Consider the following 27277-nt stretch of genomic DNA (forward strand, 5'->3'; position numbering starts at 1 on the left):
ACAAGAAGGCAAGCGAACGCCAACGCCCGCCCCGCCGCTCTCCCTCAGGTAATGGCGGCGGGGAGCGAGGCAGCGTCGTGCGCAGGCGCGGAGCTCTGGGGAGGGCGGGTCTCGCGGGAGGCGGCGCTCTCGCGAGAGGGGCGTGGCGCGGCGGGGCGGGGCGGGGCGGCGGGAGCCGCTGCATGTCCCAGCCCGGCGGCCCGGCCGGGCTGCACGTGGGTTTGGCGGGGCGGCGGGCGGGACCGGCACCGGGAACCGGGACCCTGCTCCGGGCCATCCGTAAGTACCGCCGCGGGGCCGTCGTCCGACCCTCCGGGGGAACGGCGGGGCCCGCTGCCCCGGTCTGTCAGCCGGCCAGCTCCCCTCAGCGCGGGGCCGCCGCTCCCGGCCCGGTCCTGAGTGGGGAGCGGCGGGGGGGCGGGTGGTGCTGGCCGCGCCGGTTCTCCCCGCCGGCTGCTCTCGTTAGGCCGCGGCGGCGAGCCGTCCCGCGCAGCCCGGTTGCGCCCAAGGTCAGCGCCGCCGCGCTCGGCCCCCCCGGCCCGGCCCGGCGGTCACCCCCGTCCCCCGGCGGGGCGGCTGCCGGCCTGGCCGGAGCGCGGAGCGGAGCTGCCCGACCGGGCCGGGGAGCGGAGGACGCGGCCGCCTGGCCCCGGTGGGCTGGCGGGGGGGGGGGAAGGCTCTCGCAGCCGGGTAAGCGGCGGTTCCGAGCCCGTCAGCCGTCGTTCCTGCGTTCCGCTGGTTCTTTCCTAGCCGGCAACAGCGAAGTCTGTCGGTACGTTCGTGAGAGAAACAGCTGTGCCGGCCCCAGGGATTGTGTGAGTTGGTATTAAGCGTGATTCATTCCCGCTGCGAACCGGGCTGCAGCTACTTAGAAATGAAAAGCGAGAGATGACATGAGCGTTGCAGGCTCGGGAGTAAAGATTGAGGAGGCCTTGTGTTGTCTCTTGTACGCCTGGTATGGCAAGGCTCGCTTATGTTATGGTAATAGCCGATAAAAACTGTTATTAGCAGACTTTTCATATGTTGCGGTGACTTCTGTTTGTAAGCCAGCATGGAATATAGTCGGGAGCAAAGGGATTAAATTACATCACTACTGAGGAAGTAATGTTTGAGTAGCCGTGCTCTCCTGGAAGAATCCTTGTTGCTTGACTTTTTTTTTCTTTTCTTGTTTCTTCTTCTTCCCTCTCCTTGAAGCAAGTAAGATCTAAGTTACTCTCGTTCCAGAATTGGACAACGTGATCTCTGCCTGGCTAAGTTCTTTATCGCAGTCTAGTAAGTTATACCGTGCAGCAGGGAACACAAAGTGAATAGGCATCTCCATAAGGGCATCCCTTTCATGTTAGTTATCTGTAATAGTAGGAAATGGCAACAAAAGCTGCATTTGACCACAGTCCGTCTGCTATGGAAAAGGAAGGGGATGCAGAATGGGAGTAATTCTGACTTTCTGTGTTTCCAGGGTCGTGTGCTGCCTTGGCCGGGTCGGTGGTTGTGCTAGCACCTGCTGAGTGTTATCAGGGCCTCTGTGGACTTTGTCTCAGGTGAAAAGAAATGGCTTGTTGCTGGGGAAAGTAGTAGCAGGAGATGGTAACTTTACTTTTCTCCTGTTTGCTTTGTGCCTGTGAATGATCTACTGAGTTACAGCCCTACGTGTGTGCACAGTATAGCCAAGGAAGAGCACATGACATGTTGGAGAGCAGCACGACTCATGAGGGAGGTACAGCTTTTTCTTGGTAGCACGTGGACCAGAGCTGTCAGAGCGACTGAGCTGAGCTTGCTCCTCTGCCGGGGGGTCACTGTGTGACCCAGTTCAAGTCACTTAACCTCTTCATACTTTAATGAGCTTCCTGTGTAAAGGGTGAAATACTGTGCAGGCGTCTGCCAGAGCTACAGTACCTGTCATCTAGTAATGTCAACGTACCTGTGATTCTGAAAAAGAGTAGTACAGCTTCACTACATGTATCTTGACGGCACAGTTTAGTTCTTGATGAACTGGTTTGCTTGCATGTGCTGCCGAGTGCACTGAAGGAAATGGCAACTTTTTTGTAGGTTAAAAGGAGCAAGAAGCCTGTAGAACTTGAGCTGTGCTCAAAGCTTGCTAGAATCCGCCTTCTTATTGCGTCGCCTGCTGTCCTGGTACCACTCATCTGACAGTCCTTCAGCTTCTGTTTTAATGTTTCATTGAGCTCTTGAAGGACTTTTAAAAGCTCTCATGGGACACTGTGCTGGGGGTTTAGGCAGGTGAATCTCACCATGATTGTAACGTATCTTGTACAACAGGGCTACAGGCTGTTTGCTCTCGGACATGAGACAAATCATGTTGTTCAGTTTGGAGGGTCTGAATGGACGGTGCTGCAGGAACCCAGCTATTGTGTGTTCTGGTTGCTGCTGCTTAGGTGTGCTCTCCTTAGTCACACTGAGTTTAGATACCTGTCCTAGGAACCAGATTCCTCCTTAAAGATCTCTGGAGATACTTTGAGATACTAATACTGAAAATCATCAACTGCCTAGAAAGCCTTGACTTTAACCTAGACATTCCATAATGGCTGAAACTAGGCAACAGGAATTCCCCTCACCACCCAGGGTGTGAGCTGAAGTTACCTGCAGTTCAGATCCACCATGGTACATAGGTTCCCAGTTCCTGCAGGTTCTCTTGGGAGTTAACTGTGACAGGAGTTTGTTTGTTTGAGGATTGCAGCCAAAGCTGTTCAGAGCTGGAAGCAGTTGATTTGCTATGGTGAGACTCTTGTGTTCATTTTGAAAACATTGCAGGCTGACTTCAGGGGTATTTGGGAGCAAGTACGCTTTTGCAGTAGGAGAGTTATCTGAAGAGCATAATGCTTTAAAAGCAACATACCCCACTTCTCTATGGCTCTCATCTTTCATGTGCACTTAACTGATGTGGAAAAATTATTTAAGGTATTTCTAGTGTCTAGGGAGACTGTAATAAGATCAGGGCTGGTATCCTATGTGCCCTTAGCAACATCTAGAAGTAATAAAAAACATTAATTAAAACATTAATTACTTTTAATTGTTTAATGTTTCAGATCTAATGACTAGCCTTTTTTAAATCCAGATTTCTAACTACAGTGCTTCTGTGGAACTCTTAATGCAAATGGCTGGTTAAACTTCATGAAGTGATGATTAACTTCAGGCAGCCACTTTCAGGTACTTGGAAGAAGCTATTTTATTCAGCAGGTGCTTAATATTTCCTGGAAATTAAGGCTGTTGAGTTTGCTTCTCATGAGGATTGCTGAAGGTGATACGTTTGCATGTCACTTGCTGCTTTTGCAGATGATCTGTCTTCAGCTGGTTTACCGTGGTTTTTTTATTGTCCACTACAGGGATTCTGTTTAACTTTGCTGCTCCTGCATTTTGTACCCTGGCTGGAAGCTGTCTCTGAATTTATGGGCCCTATACATTACTATTAGCAGAGTTGAATGTTTCATGAAAGATCATTTAAAATCATTCTTCAGCAAACAAATCACTGCTTGTAGACCTGAAGAGGTCCTGATTGCCTTTGACCTCTGCTGCCACCTGGCAATGAGGATGAGAAACTTACCATGTGCTATAGCTGATTTTGACTCCCTGTGTATAAATAGCAGCAGTTCCTGGCAAAAGCTCATGATCTGCATGTGTCTCTTGTATTGGGAGTATTAGCTTTGCATAGGGATAAATCTGTGAATTGGAAACTTGAAGTCTCTGGGACAAGGACTGGAGTGTGTACCCCCATAAATCTTAAGGCTGTGACCTTTCAGTTTTTCCTTCCTTAAAGAGGAGCCCCTTTTGTTATGAGCTTGGACTTGTATTCCACTTCTTGTTGAAATGCAGGGTTAGGAAGAATTTTTTGGTATTCAGGGGTGCACGAAAGAAACTTGCACATCACTTCCCTAAAGTATTTCAAGTTGAATGGAGTGTAGTGTTCTGTTTGCTGCCTGGTAAAGGGGATGGGCTCCTATCTCTTGAGTTAAGAGTACCTATTTTCTGTTCCTTGTGTTTCCTACAACCTGATGTGACTGTAGGAAGGTCACTTGATCTGTGTCTTGGCTTGGCTTTTTAAAAACAGGACTGCCAAAGCTGAGGAGAGGAGGCAGCCTGCAGTCTTTGGGGGAAGCCTTTCTGTGTAGGAGAACAGCCCCTTGGTGTAAGTTGGGCGAGGGCTTGCCGGTGCTACTGTAATACAGATCAAAGCGAAGCATGTCTCTCTCTGATTAGGTCTCAAATATGTTGTGTAACTTCTTGTAGCAAGCTTGTTAATGCATACAAGTTATCTTTCTGCTTGTTCAGTCTAAATGACTCTTAGTGAAATCTTTGCTGTTCCTTCCTGGCGCAGATGAACGTGGAGTGCCTTTTTCACAAATATTTGATATTCTTCCTCTCTGTGTGCTTTTGCGACTTATTCTCAGCAAGCCAAGCCCTGGGTTCAAGGCTTCCAACTGAACAACACTGCTTTTTGCTTTTCTGTTTAAGTCTAGTCCAGCTTTTGTTTTGAGAAGCTGCTTATCAAGGTCTTGTTGCTGTGCACAGTAAACCTCCCAGTGAGCAGCTCTTGATGCTGTTCTCCAGATACCTGTTTGGTCTCAGTGCTGCCTCTTTTCTCACTGTCTCTTGCAGCAGTATCAGTGTGTTGTGATGTAAACCTCACTGTTCTGTCTCCTTGAAAATTCAAGTCTGTTTTTTTTTTTTAATGTGCAGAGTATATTGGAAGACTTTGGTTAGTTTAGTCTCTGCTCCTGAGTGCTGTACATGCCTGTTTTGTGGCAATTGATGTAGGTGCCAGACATTTGACTTAGCTGGCTGCTTTTAAATTTTAATTTTTAAGCTGCACCGGTAATGGACACTACACTTGTTAGCATTGCCCATAGCAAGGGCTGTATTAGCTTCATTGGTGTAGAAGCAAACACAAAATACTAAGTATTGGATGTATTTTTTCTGAAATTCTGGAAAGTAACTTGTTCTATTCTCCAACCTGGGTTGAAAATGCAGAAAGAATGAAAGACAATAAAATCTGGATTTGGGAAAACTTTTGTAATGTGTTGGTAGATTATAAAGGTAATAAAAGCTGCTTTGCCTGTACTGTGGAGGACTGATTCTCTTTAGTCTTCTATGAAAAATGCTTTTAAAAGAGTTGAATCTGGACTGGTAAGTGTGTTGAGGAGGAAAGAATGAATCGCAACAACTGATGTCTTAGCCTCTTGGCTGTAAAAGCAGTGTTCGTTCCCTGGGCAGGGATACCTGTGCACAGAGTGGGTTAGTCTGAATCAGAGGACTTTCTCTGCAGTTTAAAGCTGGGTGATAATAGAAAGGTGGTGTGGCCTCTGGCTTATGTGCTAAACTCTTCTGGCTAGCTTGAAGAAGCAGAACATTTGGTCTGGCTCTGTTTCTGGAGTGGACTCCAAAACTGGAAAAAAAAAAAAAAACCAAAAACAAGACAACAAACCAACCCTCCACCAAATTTCGAGGAGTAGCCAAGAAAGGTAAAGGTGGTGGTATTGGTAAAGTGGTGCAGAAGCAGTTTCTGAAATTTGCTCCTGTATCTGAAATACCTTTCTGGCAAAGCAGTGAAAAATTGATCTTGCCTTCCTCTGTAATAGTGTCTCTCCCTGTGAATCCTCTAGCTTGGTTGAGGAAACTATAAATAATGAAACGATGGGAGCAGGAAGGTAATAAGATATAAAGTACAGTAAGGAGCTTGATAATCCGATAGGGTTAATGTTAGTTACAAAGTGTAACCTGTGACTTATGGCATAGCAGGAGTGATCAGCCCAGGGCCTTGCATTAATCCTTTAGGCAGTGCAGGTAGTGAGGGTTGCTGGTGGTCGGTGTTTGTATATATATGAGCTTCTTGGTGATTTCCAAAACACCTGTAAAAAACCCCTACAGTTTGGCTAGGTTGATACTTTTATTGTAAACCTCTGCTTTCCAGTGTAAATAGAAACCGTTTTGAGTCCTGCTTTGGCCCAGAAGTGGTACTGCTGGAGCTGTGCTGGGCCACTGTTTGGCCGTGACTGTAAAATGAAATACTAATAAAGCCTGGGCCATCAGTGTAGCAGCTTCAGCTGCAAAGAAGGGGACTGAGTTGTTGTGGGAACACCAGTGAAGCTGATTACACTGAAAGGAGTTTTTATCTTGGAGATAAAAGACAGCCTGGTGTTGGTGGTGTTTCTTGTTCCAGAGCTCTTGTTTTGCTCTACAGCAACCAGCTTTTTCAGCCTTTTACTGATGTTGTAATTAATCCCTCTGCAAATAGGACTGTTGGTTCTCAAATATTTTAAGGTTGTGGAGAGGCTTCATTAGTAGTTTTCATTCAGAGGAGCCTGTTTCTGGAGCTCTGTAGCCCATGTTAACTGGGCTGGGAAAAGGTGGTATTGCTTAAGGGGTATCTCTTGCTGTTGTTGTCTTTCAGTGCTGCTGGCTGCTGTTTGAAGCAGAAATGGCTGCAGAACACTTTAATTACTTAAGTATAGAGAAACTTACCTGTTCACTTCTTTTTAAAATAAGTGCCATCCAGTTTGAGATCTTGCTTGCCTGGCTCCTACCTGTCTTTGGATGTTTGTAGCTACTGAGTCATGTTTTCCGAGCTCTCACCTCTGGGTGATGTTGGTTTTGATGGTGGTACACCAGGCTGGCCTGGGAAAAGAGTGTGGGAAAGGCTGCAAAGTCTTGTGGCCGACTGACACCCTGGTGATCAGGAGTGGGTTATGCAAGGGCTTGCAGCCCGGTGACATGGCAGGCCACTGTGACTTCACAGATCTGTCCCTTAAGATCAGACTCTGTGATGCTAACCTGTGTGGGTAGAAGGTATCTTTGCTCTCCAGTTTGAACTGCACTCTGGAGAGGCTCTCCAGTAGGAAAAAGCAGGTGGTCCCTCTGTTGCTGACTGCCTCCTTTATCTTTGTATGAAAAGCAAAGAAGCTGCAGTTTAGATACTGCAGTGCCCTATGCCAACTGGGCTTTCAATGGAAAAAAAAGCCTTATGCCAAAGGTAGATCAAGTAAGTCTATGTCTGTTTCTCTGCAGTAATTTCTCTTATTTTAATCTTAATGGTAGGGCCTCCAGTTCTTTAGGTTTTTGTCAACTCCTTATGTCTCCTATAAGGCAGAGCATGTGCTACTGGTTATTTTTAGCATGGAAAATTTTAAGAGCCCACGTGGTCCCATTTAGTTTTAACTGTGCCAACCTTGTCCAGTTCTCTTTCACCCAGACAGTATTTATTTCCTGAGTGCTGTATCGCTAACTATAGGGTTTGTAGGGAGGCATCCCAGCCTTGCTGTTGAAGCTACATTTCCAATTTAGCTGCCTGCTTGTTTGCTCTGTGGTCCTTCAGGATGGCCTTTAATTCCAGCCTGGATTTCCACTGCTTTTGGGGTTTGGAAGTGTAACCTCTCAAGTGCTGGGGCGGAAGGGAAGCGGAGGCGGCAGGGACTGGCAGCGGTGTAGGGTATGTCCCTGCGGAGCATGGGAGCTCAGTCACTTGGGACTTGTCCTTGTCTCTCTTCTTGTAGAGACTTGAAGCAGCTTGCCCCCAGAACAGACCTTCTTGTGTGTAGAAAGCCCTGAAAATCCGGAGCAAGTGCTTGCTGAACTCTCCTCTCGAACCTTGAGAATGAATTATCTGGCTTTTCTCTGAACCTCATGCTGCAAACATTTCTAACCTAATAAGGATGTGTATACTGAAGGGTTGTTTGTCCTGGCTAGAGAAACAAGGTGGCTTAAAACTGCTCTGGGACCCTAATGTGAACAAGTAGAATAAGTTGACTGTCCTTGGCTTTTTTTTTTTTTTTTGAGTTAGGCAAGTGTGTGCGTTCCTTCTTGTTCTCATCTCCCCGGTCTTTACCAGGATTTTTCCGTAAATCAAGTCAGGATAGAGATTTGGAGAGCTGACTGACCCCTACTCTCCCCTTGCTGTCTTAATCCCATCCTGACCTACCGTGCGGATTATTTAGCAAGTTGGAAAAGTCTCATGTCCTAGCTGCAGCTCTCTGGCCCTGCCTCGATGGAAGGTGTGACATTTAGACCGGATTCCTGACGTGCCAGAAGGAAGTGGAAGTGGCTGGTGGTGCGGGGTGAGCGCGTACAGCGTGTGAGCTCCACGCTATTTTTGGTGCGGGACTGCATGGGGCCCTGCGTGTTGGGAAACGGCACTGGGGCATCCAGCGCTTCACACTGGTTCTGGCTCTTACCAGCTGATCGTCTCCGGTCCAAAGCCTCTAGAGCTGCTGCGTTTCTCCAGCTGGCTCCTCCTGCCTGGAGAGTGCAAGGACTGTCGGGCCAGGCTCCCTCCAGTTTGGCAGCGTTTAAAGCCATGTGATTTGACAAGTTGCCATGTTCTGTTGTGCTGCTGGCAGGAGAATCGCAGGCTTTCTTCCCCCCATGTGTTTAAATGATCCCATTGCCCCTGCAGTCCTGAACTGGCTGTCAAATTGGCAATGGAGAGCGGGTTTTGTCGCTCTTAAACGTGTTGGAAAAGGGATGTGGGCTTTAGGAGCTCTCCTGTGGAGGAGACGAAAGAGAAGTATGTGCTGCATCTTACAACCGTTGGGTTGAGCAGGTTAAAAATCAGCCATCTTCTAGGCATCACATAAAAAGTGACATTGTGACCAGCATATCAAAATCAGGCCAATGAAGTCTTCCCATCACGTTTATGTAAGGAGATGTTTGTTGGTGTTAGCTGTCCCCTAGCCAACCCGGTGCTTTAGGATGTCTGCTGGCATCTTGTACAGACCCACTGCCTTTTATCCCTTTCTAGCTGATGGGAGGATGTGGAATTCCCATTTAACATGATCACTGATAGTATAATGCAGCTCTTGCTAAAATTAGTCAAATTAAAAACATGAAATTAAATGAGCTTCACAAGGAGCAGTCAGCTAATCCACCAGTCCCCACTGATCTAAATATCACAGAAGAGTGAAGATCTTTATCTTAAATTATATTAATGTTTAAAATGACTCTTAGAACTGTTTTGTCTGCCAGGCTTTGGGACAGGCCCGGCCCTCTGTGGGGCATCCTGCTACTGTCTTCCTGCGCTGCAGAATTGTGTGGGACTATTGTTTGTACAGTTGGTGCAACTTAATAGGGAATCGGATAATAATAGGGCTGTCTGTTTAATCAGGAAAGCTTGCTCGGAATGGACTTGTGAGCTACTTTAATTTGAGTTTGTGGTACGCCTGTGAGACAGCTTGTAGGGTGGTTCTGCATTAATTATAACAACTTAAGCAGACAGCAGACGAGCACTCGCAGTGGCTCACAATGTGCCATTGTGCTGGAGAGCATAAACGTGAACCTTTTGTCTTGGGAATGTACAGACTTCACCCTTTCCATTTACCAAGTTCCAAAAACCAAACATCCAAATTATTGCATGAGTTTGTTGGTTTTGTTTTTTTAATTCCAAATCTCAGATGTTGCCATTAACTGAAAGTTCATCCTCAGCAGTGAGCCCTACTACCTGACTGTATAAAGCCAGCTGGAAGTAACTTGGATTTAGAAGAAAGCAGCTATGAATGTCCAATTAACACAGACTCAAGTTTCCTTTGTAGAACAACATAAATACCTCATTTGTGATATACTGGAGATATTACTGGATTTCTTAAATCGTGTCTGCAGCTGACCTTTGATTTGGGATTAAGCAAGAAATTTTCTAGTCCCTGTTTTTGCCAGTCATTTATTTACTTGCCTCAGTCGTTAGGACTCTGTAGTAAACAGCACAGAAGCAAGGCTGGCATCTGAGCTAGCTTGGATAAAGTTGTGTATTTGCTCTTGTGGCTTGGGGGGGTGTGGCTGGAGGAGGTGAGAAATCTGGAGTGAATATTAAATTTTCTGAGGCTTGGATGCTCGGTTTGAGCCTGAGGGAGGCATGTTTTTGTCCCTTGGCTAGAATGTAATCGGCTTGTCGTGAAAATCAAGGCCCTAAAGGAGAGTTGTATTTGGAAGCTGTGGTCAGAAGGCTTGCTCTGATAACAAGTTTTTTTCCGGTTGAGACAGACTAAGCATAGTTGACAGACTGACTTGATTGTCTTGTCTTGTCTCAGAAATATTATGCTTCTAAAGAGGAGCTAGATAATACTCTTCTCCAGTGCGTCGTTCCCGTTTCTAGGACTTTGCTATCTCCTGAAAACAATCTTTATTTTTGTTGCTCATTGGCAAAAGTCTTGAGGCCTGTTTGGAGAAAAATCTGTCATGTGTAAGCATCACCAGACATGTGATGTTTTGCTTTAATTCCTGCTCAGCGAAAATATAAACTGTAAGTGCTTTGCAGCAAGGCTGTTTTGGGGATGTGGGTAACTGTTTAGCTTTGTGTTCCAGCTGTAGACTTTCCTTAAGGAAAAGGAAAGGCATGTCAGCCCTGCCTCGGATAACCCAGGTGAGGCTTGTAAATGGAGGAGCGTTGACTGGGACGTCAGTCTCAGCGGTGTGCAGGTGGGGAAGGGTTCGCACACTTTCTAGAGCCAGAGAGACAGCTTTCAACTCTAGAAAGTCAGAGAAGCAGCAGCTGTCAACATAGTAATGTAGAACAAACTTTGGAGCTGGGTTACTAGGTAGTAGTGTCCCTATCTGGGCTGCTTTTGCTAGATAAATACCACTGTTGTAAGGGCGCTATAGCAGATTTCCCATCTTCACTACTGCAAAATCTTTTAGAGGCACTTCTGGTTATTGGGAGACACTTGCTTGATCAGGCTGTAGTTGTTCTTTGTTTAGGAATTCCTACACTGTGTGTATAAAAGTAAATGGAGTAGCTGCGTGTTGCTGTTTAGCGTCTACTTAACTGCAGACTTCTGTCGTGTGCCCGCTCACCAGCCTCTTGCTGTTGCTGTGGATGAGAACATTTGCAAAGCACTTCACCTTCACTGAGCTATTATGTTTTAGAGAAGTGTGTGTTGTCAACCTATGAAACTCTCAGGAACGTGATGCTGCCTTTCAAGCAGAGAACTGGGGAGACCTGCAGTGTGTCAAGTCTGTGTCTGGGAATGCTTGTGGTACAGCTGTGTTGTGAACCCAGCCTGATGCTGGAGAGACTTGCAGTGCTGGATGCTGTCCTTGTGTGTAGTACTGACCTGCAAAGGTGAGGCAGGAGAAAGAAGGTGAAATTGTTTTACGTGTAAAGGTGGGATAAGGTGAAACTGGTGAGTGTAATGGTGAGAAATGTCCAGATATTCCTAGTCTTAGGTCAGGATCTTGTTCTGTGGTCTGTTGGTGGAGCAGAGATGTGAATTTAAGGAGCGGCTAGCAAACAAGTCTGTTCATGCTAATAGAAATACCTCAAGGCATTTATGAAACTTTAGCCTTGCTGTTACCTTTCCTGTGACTATTGTAACATGGCTTCTGTTTCTCCTTCTAGATATAATTGCTAAGGATCTGTAAAATGGCTTCACGGTTCCGCAATATTATCCCATATGCCATACCTGGAGTGCTGGCACTTCTTGGCTGCTGGTGGATCTATTCCCGTAGAAAAAAGCATGCAAGCTATCACGATAAACAAACAATAGCCACTGAAGAAGAGCAGCAGGAAGAAGCGCCAGAGAATGATTCGTCACCCAAAACAGAAGCATGTGTTCCTCGAAGACTGCCTCTCTCGTCAGAAGAGGAATGCCAAGAGAATGAAACCTCGACCTCCCTGCCGTCAGCAGGGTCGACGACGCCCTCTCTTCTGTGTCAAACTCACGAGAGGCTAGATCTCTCACAGGACCTTCCAGACCCGTCAGTAATGACAACGCAGCCCAGCACCCTTGAGGACGACAGTGAAAAACTAGAAACGATAGGATCTCAAGATGAAAGCGGTGTCCCTGCTTGTGTTTCTCTCCCTCTGATCTCAAAGAGCACAGAGTGTCACGGCGGTGCTGCAGTGAGCCTTATACAGGATTCAAGCTCTAGTGCAAACCACGATCAGTGGTCATCAGCATCGACGACACTGACACGAGAGTCTTTGGGAATCGTGGAGGAGATCAGCAATGCAGAGCAGTCAGATGATTCTTCATTTAAGCCCCCTAAGGAAAGCCAGATGTCAGAAATGGTGCTATCGGATGCTGGCTCTGTGACAGCCCTTTGCTTGGGATTGGAGAGGGAAGCTGATACCCCGCAAGCCTTTCTCAATAACGAAGCTGAAGTTGTATCAGGTCACGAGGATTCTGCAGTGAGCATGTTACCAGATAGTTTGGAGTCTGCCTGTTTGGAGCAGTCCAGGGAAGAAGAGATGTCCGAGTCAATTGCCAGTACTGTACCTGTGTGTCAGGAGGAGGACGCAGAGCCAAATGGAGATGAATTGGAAAGAGAGAAGATTGGTGGAGTGAGTTTGGACAAGGAAGATGTTGAGAAAATTGAGCAAGTAGCAATACAGATCATTTCCAAGGTCATTTTGGCAGCAACTGAGGAAGTGCTGTCTGGTTCTGCAAGTGATGTGTCCACTTGGATCTGCCAGGCTGCTGCCAGCCGAGCTGAGAGACCTCTGGAGATGGCAAGCGTTGTTTCCTCCGATCAGATGCTTGCGGAGGAAGCTACAGTAGCCGATGAGAACATCGCTGCGACGAGTGATGCTGGGGTACTGACATCCCCGCGGACAGAGGAACGGGATCGGAGTGTGGCAGATCCCAGCTGTTTAACACACGGCCGTTTATCCGGCCCTGTTCAGGGAGGCACAAAAGACTGTCGGATGGAGAACCGTGTGTGCAGTGAGGACATGCTGTCTGGTTCCGCAAGTGATGCGTCCACTCGGATCTGCCAGGCTGCTGCCAGCCGAGCTGAGAGACCTCTGGAGATGGCAAGCGTTGTTTCCTCTGATCAGATGCTTGCGGAGGAAGCTACAGTAGCCGACGAGAACGCTGCTGCGATGAGTGATGCTGGGGTACTGACATCCCCGCGGACAGAGGAACGGGATCGGAGTGTGGCAGATCCCAGCTGTTTAACACACGGCCGTTTATCCGGCCCTGTTCAGGGAGGCACAAAAGACTGTCGGATGAAGAACGGTGCGTGCGGTGACTCCTACGGACTTGATCGGACTCCTGTGGAAAACGACAGAGGGTCACTGGAAAAGTCATCTTTGGTTATGGAGGACTCTGGGTACAGCACATACACATCTGAAGGTGGGACAAGTGTGGAGGACCCATTGCAGAACACAATGCTGTCTGGCGTGTCAGGCCAGCACTCGGACTCACTGAGCATACCTGCAACGCAAGACACGTCTGCTGAGCAGAGCTCAGAACCAAGTGAAAAACCTCCTACTCTGAAGCTACCTGAAGGTGGCGAAGTGCCATACAGTAATGGGATACTGAAAAAGGATGGTCCAGACTTGAATCATGAGTGTAGCAGGGCAGCAGAGATGGATGGAGATCACTCAGGAGGTAAGGGATTTGAAAATGCTCCCACGAAAATGTGGTGAACAAGCATTTTATGTGCTGTAACCCTTCTGCTTCAGAACATGTTCAGATAAGTCCTCTTCATCTTTACCTTCGCCAGTAGATGAATATTTAGGCCTCGTGTGCAGGTGGGTATGCATTTGCTCTCAGAATTCCCGTCTCTGTAGGATCCAGTGTTTGCTGGGTGATCTTCAGGGTATACGGCAAAGGGTTGAACAGACTGGTCCGCTTTCAGCACAAAGCTTATTGTCTAAAGCTAAGCATGTGCTTGAGTAGCCCAGTGAAATGGGCTGTGTCTGGATGTAGGCCAGGCTGTTGAACACCTTGCTGTTTTGAGACCTGTTAATACAAATGGTTTCTGCTTCAGTTCAGGCAGCCTCTAGTAAGCACTGGGTTCTTATCTGTGTTTATGGGCTGCTGCTGAAAGGAGGCTGTAAGGCAGGTTTCTGAGGTGCTGCTGGATGAACCAGGGAAGTGCTCTGATGAATTGTGATAAAATCAGTTGGTTGCAGACCAATTACCCTGAAGCCTTTTTGCTTGGAAGGGTAGGTGCATGCCAAGAAATCCCAACAGGGAGCAATGTTCGTGGAGTTCCCCCATCTGTCTCTGTGTTGCTTTTGCCTTCTAGATCCTGGATGATGTGTGCCTGGCAGAATACATCTGAGCAAATGTTAACCCGTGTGACCTTGGGGATGGATGTTAAAATCCTTTATAGGACCCTGTGGTGCCAACAGCCCTTAATGACAGGATGTCTTTTGTAATTGCTACAAAGTAGTTGGAACGCTGCTTGTTGTGAGACATGGGGATTGAGTTTGCCAACAATTAAGGATTAAACCCACAAAACATTTTCACTAGTGAGAGTAACCATAGGAAGAAAACGGTTTTGCCTTGTTGTGAATGCTGGTGTGATGAGAAGGTACAACGGTGTGTTGTGGAGCCTGGTGATGACAAGGGCTGAAAGCTCTGCATGGAGACAGGTAGGGAGATGGAGTATAGCAGGTAAAGTTGATAATGTGGCTATGTTGGATAAGAGGTCCTACAGCTGACCTTCGCACCCAGGCTGTGAGACTTAAATCCTCATCCTTGTCTAGCAAGTCTATTGCAAGCAGCTGCACTGTTTGCCTTTGACTTTCTAGGCATCTGTGCTGTGTTACTTGTTAAGATGTGGCAAATGTGAGGCAGCTGTTGGGTTTATTTTTCTCTTTGGTCTTGTACTGGGTGATCTGAATACTTGCAAGCAAGTGAGGATCTTCATGTTTCTGCTTGTTAATCTGGAGGAAGGATCAGCCTTGTTCTTGTTCTTGATCTTGTTACACTGACTGTATCTGGGATCTGACCGGGAGAAAGCTGTTTGAGTTTGTCCCCTTCCCAAGTACGAATGTTCCTGGTATCGGCTGATGGTTTGGGAACAAAACGTAGCTCAGCTCTGGCACCTTGTTTCTTCAAGCATATGACAAATCTGGGCAAGAGACAATCCCCTACCACAGCTAGCAGTGGACACAGCTGGTGCTCAGGTCACCGTGCAACCCTCGTTGGGGCAGGAATGTAAAGAGCAGACGAATAGGTTGCACATCCCTCCCTGCATGCTGAAATCCCTGTGAAAAGCCCTGTTTAAACCATGGGGAAAATGCAAAATACCTTGCTGCCGCAGCAGCTCAGTGTTGGTGTTAGCATAGCTCTCATTCAGCTGGTAACTTTTGACTTAAAGTGTCTTGTCTCTGCTGCTGCATAAGGTGTCACCATGTTTGAAGGACTCCTGCTGAACTTGGGCCTCCTTCTGTTGCATTCCCAGAGGTGTGCAGGTTTTTCTCCAGCAATAAAAGGAAACTTGCAGTAGGCTGTGTGTGATGGGACTTTACCCTTTCTGAAATACCAGAGAACCTGATACAGGATCATCCCAACTGAATGCATAGGAAGAGCTCAATGTAACCTCTCTATGAAATTATGTATTTTCATGGCCTTGTGTCTGGTAGCTGGATTGTGTGGGTTGTCTGAATGCTGACATGTGTGCATGTCTTGTAGGTTCGGATGTAAATAGCGTGAATTTTGTGGACAGTGGCTGTGCCATGAGGAAGACAGTGAGTCGGCAGAACTCTAAGCTAAGAGGAGAATCCAGCAAGTCCGACTTCGTTATCTGGGAAATAGAGGTCCCAAAGGTAACCAGCCGTTGGCCTGCTCGTGCATCCTGCCTTGCCCTACATAGCCATCTTCTGGTTCTTCCAGCCTGGTACTGGGTCAGTGCCATCCCAGGGAGATCAACAACAAATCAATGAGGATTTAAGCATTTAGTTCCCGTTAGGACTCAACAGGAATGAAGAGCCAGTATACAACTGTAAACAAGAGGCATGTCAGGGCCCAGGGTAATGTTGGTTGGTGGACTCATTATTCCCCATTATCTTCCACCCCAATCTGTTAGTCCGATGCTCTGAAAGCATTCAGAAGGCTTTGAGGGTACACAGTTATTAAGGGCAGGTGATGAATTTTTTTTTTTTCTTTCTGCTATGTAGGAGGGTTATGTTTCAACTGCCTGTCCAAACCCTTCCTCACAAGCTGAATGCTCATCTGAGCTATTCTGTAGAGCTGCTGTGTCTCTGTCTTTATAGTGAGCTTTCTTTTGGGTTGAGAGAGAGACTGTGTTTTTAGGACTATGTTCATACCTTCTTCCCTGCTTTGTGTATGCAAAATCATCTGTGGCTGTCCTGCACAGCATTGTTCTTGCAGTTCTGCTGCTCAGCAGACCCGAATACTGACAGCCAGTAATGTGAGACAGCAGCTCCCGGCAGGATAAGCATGCTGCCTTGAGTGCTTGGGTGCTGTGAGCCCAGGGAAGACATGTAACGTGCATTTTAATGGATCAGTAAAACACAGGCTAAAGAAGCAGTTCTACAGCAGAAAAATATGTTTCAGTGTTTTGTGAAGACAGGCTGTCACTTTTCTTAAAGTAGCCAACTCTACATTGTATAGGATTATCCATACTGACTTCAGCCCAACACTTCTGCTCTGGTACCTGGTCTCTGACAGTAGGTGGTGGCAGGTGCCAGTGGAAGAGTAGAAGTAATAGGGCATGCAAAGACATCTCTTCATCATCCCGCACAGCTGTCCTGGGACTCTGTAGTCTAATGGGCATGATAGCCTGGTTTACTCTCCTGTGAATTTGTCTACTCCCTATCTAATCTAATTAGCTTGTTTAAAAATTGCTAAAACTTAGTATTTCATATTTGAATGAAAAATGCATGTAGCATGCTTTTTTAAAATAAAAAGTGGTAGGAGATTGGGAGAGGATGTGACTTCACTTGACTGTAGGAAGACAGTAGCTTTTACCAGACCTGGTAAAAGGCATCGTGTCTTTGTGTTGTTCTACAAGATATGAAGACGGATCTATCAAAACAAGCTGTGCTTACTGATCTGTATCTACCTTGACTTGTCATAGACCAGCTGAACTCTGCGCTGGTCCAGCATTCCCTTATATTTATCCTGCCTGGCCCTGTGCTACAGGAACTGGGAATGTGGGTGAAATAAGCCACAGAGAACAGTGTTGTTTGATCTATGTTTCTCTTCCTGACTGTTGCTTTCTTGTTACTTTCGTAAAGGAATTAGTTGGCCGCTTGATCGGCAAACAAGGAAGATTTATGAGCTTCTTGAGGCAATCGTCTGGTGCCAAAATTTATGTCTCAACACTACCTTATTTCCGTGACTCCCAAGTCTGTCACATCGAAGGTAAGCAGAATGTCTCTTTATTCATGGTCTAATATGTAGCTTGGGGGCCTTAATTAGATGGGCAAGGAATTTAAACAGATTTAGTGGCTTCGTGAGCCCAGTGGTTTACAAAACTTTTCTGCTCGGTGCTATTACAGTAGAGGTGTATGCCAAGTTGCCTGTGCCTTGGCATTTGAACCCTCTGTTCTAGAGGTGAGAATGCATTTTAACATCTTCAGCTGCTGTAGTTTAACCAACGCGTTTTGAAGGATCCCTTCAGGCTTGAAGGAGGAGCTATGGGATGTGTATCAGCAAATGCGGTCTTGACCGTGAAGGATGTTAGATTAATTGTGGCTGAAAAATATCTGCCAGTGAGTTGGGTTCATACTGGAGGCTAATGCTGTTGAAACTGGGGCCTGAGTTGCTCATGTTGGTCTGATATCAGGTTACGTGGCCAATCTATTAAAACTTAAATCGTTGATGTAGCGCAGAAGGCTTCTGGTAGCTATATCACTTCACGGGGTGGGGGTGTCCTCAGCATATCTGTGCTACAGACTTTCTGTGGGGTTTTTGTCTTCCAGGCTCTTCGCATCAAGTAGAAAAAGTACTGAGCCTGATTGGCAAGAAGTTCAAAGAGCTGTGTCTCACTAACATCTATGCTCTACCTCCACCAGCACCACTGACGCTTCATTCCCTCCTTATGACTGCCTGGGTAAGTCCCAGATTGCTGGCTGTGCTGATGTCAGGGTGGAAGGCTGTTGTTGGTCACTGCTGTCGTAGTATGCTATGTCAACGTGGCCGGTTCACAGATGCCCTCAAAACCAGTTTGATTTTGTGGGGCTATCTGCTGTCCAGCTTATGTAACTGTTACAGATCAGATTTACCTACCTGTTCTTCCACTGCTGTTTCCATTCTGCCTGAGCTGAGAAATGTAGAATCACAGAATCATTTAGGTTGGAAAAGACCTTTAAGATCATCAAGTCCAACCATTAACCTAACACTGCAAAGTCCACCACTAAACCATGTCCCTAAGCACCACATCTGCACGTCTTTTAAATACCCCCAGGGATGGTGACTCAACCACTTTCCTGGGCAGCCTGTTCCAATGCTTGACAACCCTTTCAGTGAAGAAACTTTTCCTAATATCCAATCTAAACCTCCCATGGCACAACTTGAGGCTGTTTCCTCTCGTCCTATCACTTCTTACTTGGGAAAAGAGACCTCGGTACAACCTCCTTTGAGGTAGCTGTAGAGAGCGATAAGGTCTCCCCTCAGCCTCTTTTTCTCTAGACTGAACAACCCCAGTTCCCTCAGCCGCTCCTCATAGGACTTGTGCTCCAGAGCCTTCACCAGCTTCGTTGCCCTTCTCTGGACACACTCCAGCACCTCAGCGTCTTTCTTCTAGTGAGGGGCCCAAAACTGAACACAGTATTCGAGGTGTGGCCTCACCAGTGCTGATCCCTGGGTGGGCGATCCCTGCCCTGCTCCTGCTGGCCACACTATTTCTGATGCAGGCCAGGATGCTGTTGGCCGCCTTGGCCACCTGGGCACGCTGCTGGCTCATATTCAGCCGGCTGTTGACCAACACCCCCAGGTCCTTTTCCACCAGGCAGTTTTCCAGCCACTCTTCCCCAAGCCTGTAGCGCTGCACGGGGTTGTTGTGACCCAAGTGCAGGACCCGGCACTTGGCCATGTTGAATCGCATACAACTGGCCTCGGCTCATCCATCCAGCCTGTCCAGATTCCTCTGGAGACCCTTCCTACCCTCGAGCAGATCAACACTCCTGCCCAACTTGGTGTCATCCACAAACTTACTGAGGGTGCACTCGATCCCCTTGTCCAGATCATTGATAAAGATATTAAAGAGAACTGGCCCCAAAACTGAGCCCTGGGGAACACCACTTGTGACCGGCTGCCAACTGGATTGAACTCCATTCACCGCCACTCTTTGGGCCTGGCCATCCAGCCAGTTTTTTACCCAGTGAAGAGTACACCCATGCAAGCCATGAGCAGCCAGTTTCTCCAGGAGAATGCTGTGGGAAATGGTGTCAAAGGCTTTACCAAAGTCTAGGTAGACAACATCCACAGCCTTTCTCTCATCTACTAAGGGGGTCACCTTGTGCTAGAAGGAGATCAGGTCAGGCAAGACCTGTGTTTCATAAACCCACGCTGACTGGGCCTGATCACCTGGTTGTCCTGTATGTGCCATGTGATGGCACTCAAGACAATCTGCTCTGTAACCTTCCCTGGCACCGAGGTCAGACCGACAGGCCTGTAGTTCCCCGGATCCTCCTTCTGGCCCTTCTTATAGATGGGTGTCACATTTGCTAACTTCCAGTCAATGGGGACCTCCCCGGTTAGCCAGGACTGCTGATAAATGATTGAAAGCAGCTTGGTGAGCACTTTCACCAGCTTGGACAATCTCTGTGAAGATTACCTTAATGTTTAAAAACCCTGTGGGCAGGGAATCCTTGCAAGTTGCACTGTGCTGATAGCGCAGCTTGACCTGCATCATTTCTGACTCTGCTCACTGATCTCTTGGGTAAATAAGTCTTACAACTGCTTCATGCCAATAGTCTTTTTGTATGCAAGGCAGGCCCCACCTCAAGTCTGATTTCTGTTAGAACAGCATGGAGTAACAGTGAGTAGCTTTTGGAAGTGAAATACCAGAGTGCCAGGGCTTTTCCACCCATGGCTGTAAGCCTCAGGAGTTGCTGGTGGAACATGGAGTTGCTGTGAGTGAAGCTTGGGTTGCAGTGAATGCTAATGAGAATTTTACTTCCACATGACAGCTCTTCCTCCCAGACGGAGTCACTGTAGAGGTGGTTGTGGCAAACCAAGTCGATGCAGGGCACATGTTTCTACAGCAGCATACGCACCCCACTTTCCACGTTCTGCGGAGCCTTGACCAGCAGATGTACGCCTGCTATTCTCAACCTGAAATTCCAACCCTGCCAACTCCAGTAGAAGGCATGTAATGTGATTGCTCACAAATTGTTCAGCTGAGAAACTTCTAGGGTCACGCGAAAACCTGATGCCACTGAGTTAGGCTTGGGAAGTTTCCCAGTGGATGAGAATGTGATAGTTCACCTGTCATTTCATATTTTTTTAAGCTGTTGCCAGACTACAGATGTTGCTCTACTCTTCCTTACCCCACTTATTCCTGGAGTACCTCCCCAGCCACTTAGTTGCATGTTGAAATTCAGAATGAGATAAAGTCCATCTCGGGTTATTTCTAATCAACTTGGCATCTGGTGTATTTTTTCTGACAAAGTGTGGAACTACTCCCAAATCTTCATAGTGTCAGAGTCTGCACGTGGTGTAAAGTGGAGGGTGGGTCACATGGAAAGGGGTTACTAGCGCTAACTTTCCTTTTTGGGGACAGACCTCACTGTTAGTGACCGAAGGCTGGAAGGGAACTGGATACCTGGGTAGAACAGCATGGTGGTGGCAGACAGAGACTTGAGAGTAAAACCCACCTCTCCTGTGTCCCAGCTGCAGGCCTTGTCTGGTGGGGGTGTGGGTGGTGGTGAAAGACGATGGAGGCAGCATAAGAAATGCTGTTGATTCTCAGTAGATAACTACTGATGCCTGAAGTGCTAATTTCTGGAAATCCACTTACACTGAGCCTTTCTTCTCTGTACTCCTATGTTTTGCAGTTGGTATTATCTGCGCGGCTCCAGGCCTGGATGGGGCATGGTTACGGGCTCAAGTTATTAGCTACTTCGAAGAGACCAGTGAAGTGGAGCTCAGATACGTGGACTATGGAGGATATGACAAAGTGAAGATTGACACGCTCAGACAAATCAGGTCTTCAGCTCCTCTTCTGTGGCCTGAGGCAATATCTGGCTTGAATCTTCATATATCATTTGAATTGCTTATAGGTTTTTCCACAGCTGAAGCGGGAAATGGTGGAAAGGTTTGGCTCAGCAGCAACTGTGGATTCCTTGGGAGCACAGCAAGCTCTTGCAAGGCTTTTTTGAAGGGGGGGGGAGAGGAAATTGCAACTTCTGCCACTTCAGCATGGAAGCTGAGTGAAAGGATGCCTTCAGGAGGCCCTAAATTGTAGTTAATTGATGAGCTAGGAATAAGATTGAGATTCTCTATGCCCCAGCCCCATTGGCTGGGAGAGCTGTATTGGATGGGGTTTTTCTTACACAAGCCCATTAAATACTTGATTGTGCCCCAGAGGTGGGAGAAAAGCAGTACAGCTTCCATTATGGAGGTGGTTTTTGCTTGGAGCCCAGTCCAACTTGGCATGCTAATCAGACTATTTATTGCTGCTGCTTAGATTGCTGGGAGAACAGTCTGATTTTTTTTTTTTTTTTTTTTTTTGACTGTCATCAATTTTAAACTGAATTCCTGTAAGGTGACATGGATTAATCAATTGCTCTAAAAGAATACAAGAGTAACTTAAAGCCATGTTCTTACTCTGATTGATTCTCTTTTCTTTAAGGTCTGATTTTTTATCACTACCTTTCCAAGGAGCAGAAGTTCTACTAGACAACGTGGTGCCACTTCCAGGTAATGGAGCTCTCAAGACATACCGTTGGTGCTCCTCCTGCAGGTTTAAATGGATGCCAACTGTGTACAAGCGATGATTCTGTCTAAACCTTTTCCCTCCTATTGCAAGCGCAGCCTCTGATGTGACTAGAGCAAGATTGGAAAAATTGCATTTTATTCTTCTAAATGTGCTAGCATGGCATAACCTGTCAGGCTCCAGGGGAAAGATGATAAATGTTCAGGCTTTTTCCTGCATGGAGGAGAGAATGAATTACTCTCCTAAACAGCAAGTTGGCAGGACTGGCAGGGTACAGGTGAAGTAGATGTAACTACTCTGCCGCCTTCTGTCATAGAGTAGCTGTAAACGCAAACTTAGTTTTTAATCTGCTAGACGAATATCTGACACTTTCCTACTAAAATGACTGATGTGTATAGTTCTGTGTTCAAAAGACTACCCTCCAAGCACTGGAAGAATGTCAGTTGCTACCTAGGAATGCTTTGGTTTGCCTCTTTTTTTTTTTTTTCTTTTTTTTTTTTTTTTTTTTCTAGTGGTGTTAGAGATGCATGCTCTATTGATGTCTAAAAAGCTGCCCTTCTGGGTGCGGAAGGGGTGTCTGTAGGTGTTAGGGGTCAGGCCAGGTTTCACCACTGGGATTTGTGGCTGGCAGGACTCCAGGAGGTACAGGCTCTGCCAAGACTGTAGATGGATAGCAAGGTTTAAGCTGCTTCTTGCAGAAGTCGGTGTTTTGCATGTTCCCTGAGGTAATTGACCTCCTTCAGGATTTGTAAGGAGTTCACTTGCTGCTGGAGACGGTCTCAGGGTGGGGAGCACAAAGGAGAAACTTCATTTTGCAGTGATTTGGTAGGAAATAAGCAACTTTCCTCCAAAATGAAAATACTTATGTCTGGTCTGCAGTGTAGATTGTAACTGTACTGCCTGGGTCACAAGAGTTTCCTGCTGCATTACAGGTGTGGAGTTAGCAACAGTGCCCACATAAGCTGTGCAGGTGGAGAGACCTGAGCTGCCAGTGCTTGCCAAGAGTGCATTTGGCACTGTTCAAGTGCCAGCCAGCCTGTGATACAAATGCTTTGGAGTTCCCGTTCACAGTATTGCACTCTGCGCAGGGTCAGTAATGTCCTGAGGCCCCTGAGCTTAGTTTATTAAGGATCAAAATACTAATGGCAGCTCAAATGTACTGCAGAAGTATACTTTTCTGTCTTTAAAGCCTCCTAATTCATCAGCCACTTATGTTCACATTAACTGAGCTAGTGGCTTTAGAAAGCACTTCATCCTTTCCCTTCAGCAACACAGCAGGCACAATACTTGTGTGATCTCTAGCTTAATAGACTGGTTTCAGCAAATGCATACAGCAACAGTAGGTGAGGATTCTCTGGCCTAACTTATGTAGGAGGTCAGACAAGATTAGCTTAATAGTCCCTTCTGGCCTTTAAAGCCTGTGAATATCTCATTTGTTTTCTCCTGTTCTTTTCTTTCCCGAGACGAGGATCACTTTTCATCTGAAGCCGACGCTGCTGTTAGTGAGATGACCAGAGGCGCAGTCCTAGTGGCACAGGTACATGAGAGCTGCCTGGAAAAGTCTGGTTGCCGATTTGACTGCTGCTGTTATCCTCTCTGCCCGCTCGCATACCGTGCGTGTTAAAATCGAAAACAAAGCCACAGCCTGTAAGCCTGGCTGCTGGGCAGGATCTTTGTCGAGAAATCTTGGGTGCTGAAAACTTCCTTGTGTGGCATCAGCACCGCTCAGGACTGCCTGGCTGGGAAGGGATGAGTATTCCCTCTTGTTACTGATGCAGGCAGAGAGGAAGGGCACCTGAATGGATTTACAGAGCACAAAGTGGCCTGTTGTCCAGCGGATCAAGTATTCACCTGGGTCTGCACTGCTTTGCCAGTCTCAACTGTCTTTGCAAGACTGACATCCAGGACTTGGCCTCTGGCTGGCTGGAGGGAGAAGGAAGGCTTCTGGCAGCATCGCAAAGGCTTCTGCATGCAGTGCCTGATCTCAGTGAAGAGGCACTTGCCTCTTCTGAAGTGTCTCTGATAGTGGCTGTAGCTATCCACGTAAGGCAGTTGGGACGAGTGGGAAGCCGATAGCTTGTGACGCTCAATCTCGTAGCTTCCTTTGGTTTAGTGCAGTGCTCAAATGCATCACTAATTCTAGCAAGGGCATGGATTTGAGCGACCAGAGAGCACTTGCCAGCGGGGTGTCCCAGCTGCCTGGTGGCAGGAGCTATGTTTCCACTCGCCTACGCTAAGTCCGAGTATCTGATATGCAGTGAATCATAGAATCATAGAATCATTTCGGTTGGAAAAGACCTTCAAGATCATCGAGTCCAACCATTAACCATGCCCCCTAAACCATGCCCTGGAGTACCCTGTCCACTCGCTTTTTGAATACCTCCAGGGATGGTGACTCAACCACTTCCCTGGGCAGCCCATTCCAATGTTTGACAACCCTCTCAGTAAAAAAATTTTTCCTAATATCTAACCTAAATCTCCCTTGCCTCAACTTGAGGCCATTTCCTCTCATCCTATCTCCAGCCACCTGACAGAAGAGACCAGCACCCACCTCACTACAACCCCCTTTCAGGTAGTTGTAGAGAGCGATAAGGTCTCCCCTCAGCCTCCTCTTTTCTAGACTGAACAGCCCCAGATCCCTCAGCCGCTCCTCATAAGACTTGTGCTCCAGGCCCCTCACCAACTTGGTTGCTCTCCTCTGGACACGCTCTAGCAGCTCAATGTCTTTCCTGCAGTGAGGGGCCCAAAACTGAACACAGGACTCGAGGTGCGGCCTCACCAGTGCCCAGTACAGGGGAACAACCACCTCCCTGCTCCTGCTGGCCACACTGTTCCTGATACAGGCCAGGATGCCGTTGGCCTTCTTGGTCACCTGGGCACGCTGCTGGCTCATATTCAGCCGGCTGTCAACCAGCACCCCCAGGTCTTTCTCTGCCGGGCAGCTTTCCAGCCACTCTTCCCCAAGCCTGTAGCGTTGCATGGGGTTGCCGTGACTGAAGTGCAGGACCCGGCACTTGGCCGTGTTAAACTTCATACAATTGGCCTCAGCCCATCGATCCAGCCTGTCCAGATCTCTCTGTAGAGCCTCCCTACCCTCAAGCAGATCAACCCTGCCTCCCAACTTGGTGTCATCTGCAAACTTGCTGAGGGTGCACTCAATCCCCTCATCCAAATCATCAATAAAGATCACACCCTCCACAGCTCAGACCAGAATTGCTGCACACTAATGTTCTTCTGTGTTTCCAGGTCACAAATTATGACAGCGCAACAGGTCTGCCACTGATACAGCTGTGGAACTTGATGGGAGATGAGGTGGGTATGTTGACGTACCTATTTTTTTCAACACTGTTAAGGTATATGATTATGCAGACTTTTTATTGCTGGTTAGGAACTTGCTGATGTTTCTTGCTAGTAGTTTGTTCACCTTTCTACTTCTTTTTTTACCTCCTTTTAGGTGGTGTCAGTAAACAGAAGTCTGGTGGAAAGAGGGTTTGCTCAGTGGCTTGACTACTAGCAATGTCCTAGATGCCTCGACAACACTTTCTGCAGAGAAAAACAAAAGAAGAAATCTTGTTTTGCACTGTTACAATTCGGTTTGGCAACCTTTCATAAGACAACCTGTTTACACTTGTGTGAGGATTTTTGTGGTCCATTGAAACTCATTTTGCTCAACTGTTACCATTTCACTAGAAACATGTACCTCATCTCGGTGAAAGCTGGGGTGTTAAAAGCCATAATGACAGATACTGTAGCTTTAAAGCAAAAAGTCCTCCCTGCCCTCTACTTAAAAGTTGAATGGAAAAAACCTTAATACCTGGGGGCTTGCTTGAAGCTAGCAAATGCCCCTGAAATGTTAACTGTGGTTGCATTTTTGTTCAAGATGTATTAATGCCCCATGAAGTTAGCGTCTGCTTTTCTTAAAAGTTACATTGGTTGTCCTTTTTTAACAGGCTCTGCCTATGAAATTAATGAATGTTATTAAGGAATTTAATGTTTAGTTATGGATTTTTCTATATTGTGCCACTAACCTGCACAAATAACATTCATCTTGTGTCTTCCTTATGCCAGGAGGTAGATGAATTGCATTCGTTGCACTTACTGTGGCACATGTCTCACTGCAGTCATGGTTTTTAGGCTTGATATGCTTAAGGAAGAAAGCTTTTCTGTGCAGATGCTTGAAGTGCAGGATATGTTACCACTACAATTTTTGCTCTGAAATGTCATGTATTTAAAGAAAAGAACTGATTGCCAAGCCCAATTGTAGTTTATATTTTTCTAGCTGTGCAAGTCTGTAAATATATATAAAAAAACATTGTAATATTTTGTACAAGAAAAACACTGGAAACAAAGGGAACTTTACAGAAACTTTTTCACACCAAAATGTCCTATGTAGGTAGAACTGGTTTGGAGTGCATTAGGGTAACCAACATACTTGGAGCATCTGAATGTTGGGAGTGTTTCAGCTCTGCTGTATACAGGATTAGTATTCCCTTAGATTGCTGTCTGGTTTGAATTGTGATCACTGCATTCTTTGCTATGTTGCTGTACAGATCTGTTTAAAAAAAAAAAAGTAACAACTTGGCATTAATATTGCAGTGGTGTTCTCGATTTTTTTGTTGTTCCTTTTTAGATTTCTATTACATATTTAAAGTTTTGCTCAAGTAATTTAAGCCAACTTAATACTCTTAAACACATGCCCTCTAATGTATATCATTTTAGATATGTATTGAGCTGGGATATATTGCTGGCAGAGAAGATACTTGCCAGGAAAATGTTGATGTAGTCAGTCCTCAGAAGCTTTTTCTGGTGGATTCAGGGATGTCTTTACATCCTATGAGCTAATGTGTCAGTGCATCACATTTGGATAGTTGCCTACAAAAGCATTTGGTCCAATCCCTTCTGATATGATATGGTTATATCCTTTTTTTTTTTTTTGAGTTCTCTACTATTCGGTGCTTATGATTTAATGTTCATGTTTGCAATAACATCCAATGAAACCTAAATTTGGTAACTCAGTTAAGTCTATAAAACATATATCCTTTTGGAATGTTTATTTCCATTTCAATTAAAGCTCGAATTTTAAGCCATCTTAATCAAACCGTGATGACTGAGAGCCTTCATTTCCTGACCTCTTGCGATGTAGGGTTGGGAAGGGAGCTCCATGGGCTAAGCAGGTCAGATAAGATCCTGATGGCTTTTCAACAGATGTAGAAAGGTCAAGCTTCAAATCTCCTGGGTTTCCTTTTACTTCCAGCTGAAAACTGGGTTTATTTTTATGATGAATTACTTATTAGAAAGCCTTAGTCTGAGCACTGGTACTCAAGGCTGTTGAAACTGTTACATATTTGTGGAATTCATTTACTCTAGACTCGGGTTGTCCCTTTTGTCACACTTGTGTGTTGAAAAGTGAAACTTGGGAATCTGTTGTGAGGGCTATAAAATCCCCTCTTTAAAATGTTGACTGGTTTCTTGTTCAAGCCAAGCAGTGCAATTTGGTGTCCTAGTGAACAGTTTGTCCTTACCCTGGTATTGGAGCACCTTGCAACTGGGAAAGTCTGTTCTTGCAGTAGAATGTATTCCACTGTGTGGAAAAGAAGCAAAGGCCTGGGCTGGACCAACTATGCTTAGGCTGCACAGAACAAAGTGTGTTAAACTCAAAAATACTGCCTTTGTGGTCTGTAGATGTGTACACATGCGC

General features: G+C 46.5%; 1 protein-coding gene across 2 annotated transcripts; it reads left to right on the top strand.

Annotated features, from left to right (window-relative positions):
• Positions 1 to 170: 170 nt before the first annotated feature.
• Positions 171 to 26167, top strand: AKAP1 (A-kinase anchoring protein 1). 2 transcript variants are annotated; one of them, XM_052803947.1, is made up of 11 exons: positions 171 to 279; positions 11333 to 13328; positions 15366 to 15499; positions 16934 to 17060; positions 17621 to 17751; positions 19832 to 20009; positions 20699 to 20849; positions 21496 to 21563; positions 23043 to 23116; positions 24826 to 24891; positions 25034 to 26167. In XM_052803947.1, the coding sequence occupies exons 2-11, from the start codon at positions 11357 to 11359 to the stop codon at positions 25091 to 25093; spliced, it is 2961 nt and encodes a 986-aa protein (XP_052659907.1). In that variant the 5' UTR covers positions 171 to 279; positions 11333 to 11356; the 3' UTR covers positions 25094 to 26167. The 2 variants fall into 2 exon arrangements, with proteins under 2 accessions (XP_052659907.1, XP_052659908.1); XM_052803948.1 differs by lacking the exon at positions 171 to 279 and adding an exon at positions 1566 to 1714.
• The last annotated feature ends 1110 nt before the right edge of the window (positions 26168 to 27277 follow it).

Source organism: Harpia harpyja, chromosome 12, assembly GCF_026419915.1.
Source record: "Harpia harpyja isolate bHarHar1 chromosome 12, bHarHar1 primary haplotype, whole genome shotgun sequence".
In the NCBI taxonomy this organism is placed as follows: Eukaryota; Metazoa; Chordata; class Aves; order Accipitriformes; family Accipitridae; genus Harpia; species Harpia harpyja.

Bases quoted from the DNA above. Each gene is read 5' to 3' on its own strand.
- AKAP1 (XM_052803947.1), top strand. From the start codon at position 11,357: ATGGCTTCACGGTTCCGCAATATTATCCCATATGCCATACCTGGAGTG. The intron at 13,329-15,365 runs GTAAGGGATTTG...CATGTCTTGTAG, and splicing joins GGATGGAGATCACTCAGGAG to GTTCGGATGTAAATAGCGTG. The intron at 20,850-21,495 runs GTCTTCAGCTCC...CTTTTCTTTAAG, and splicing joins GACACGCTCAGACAAATCAG to GTCTGATTTTTTATCACTAC.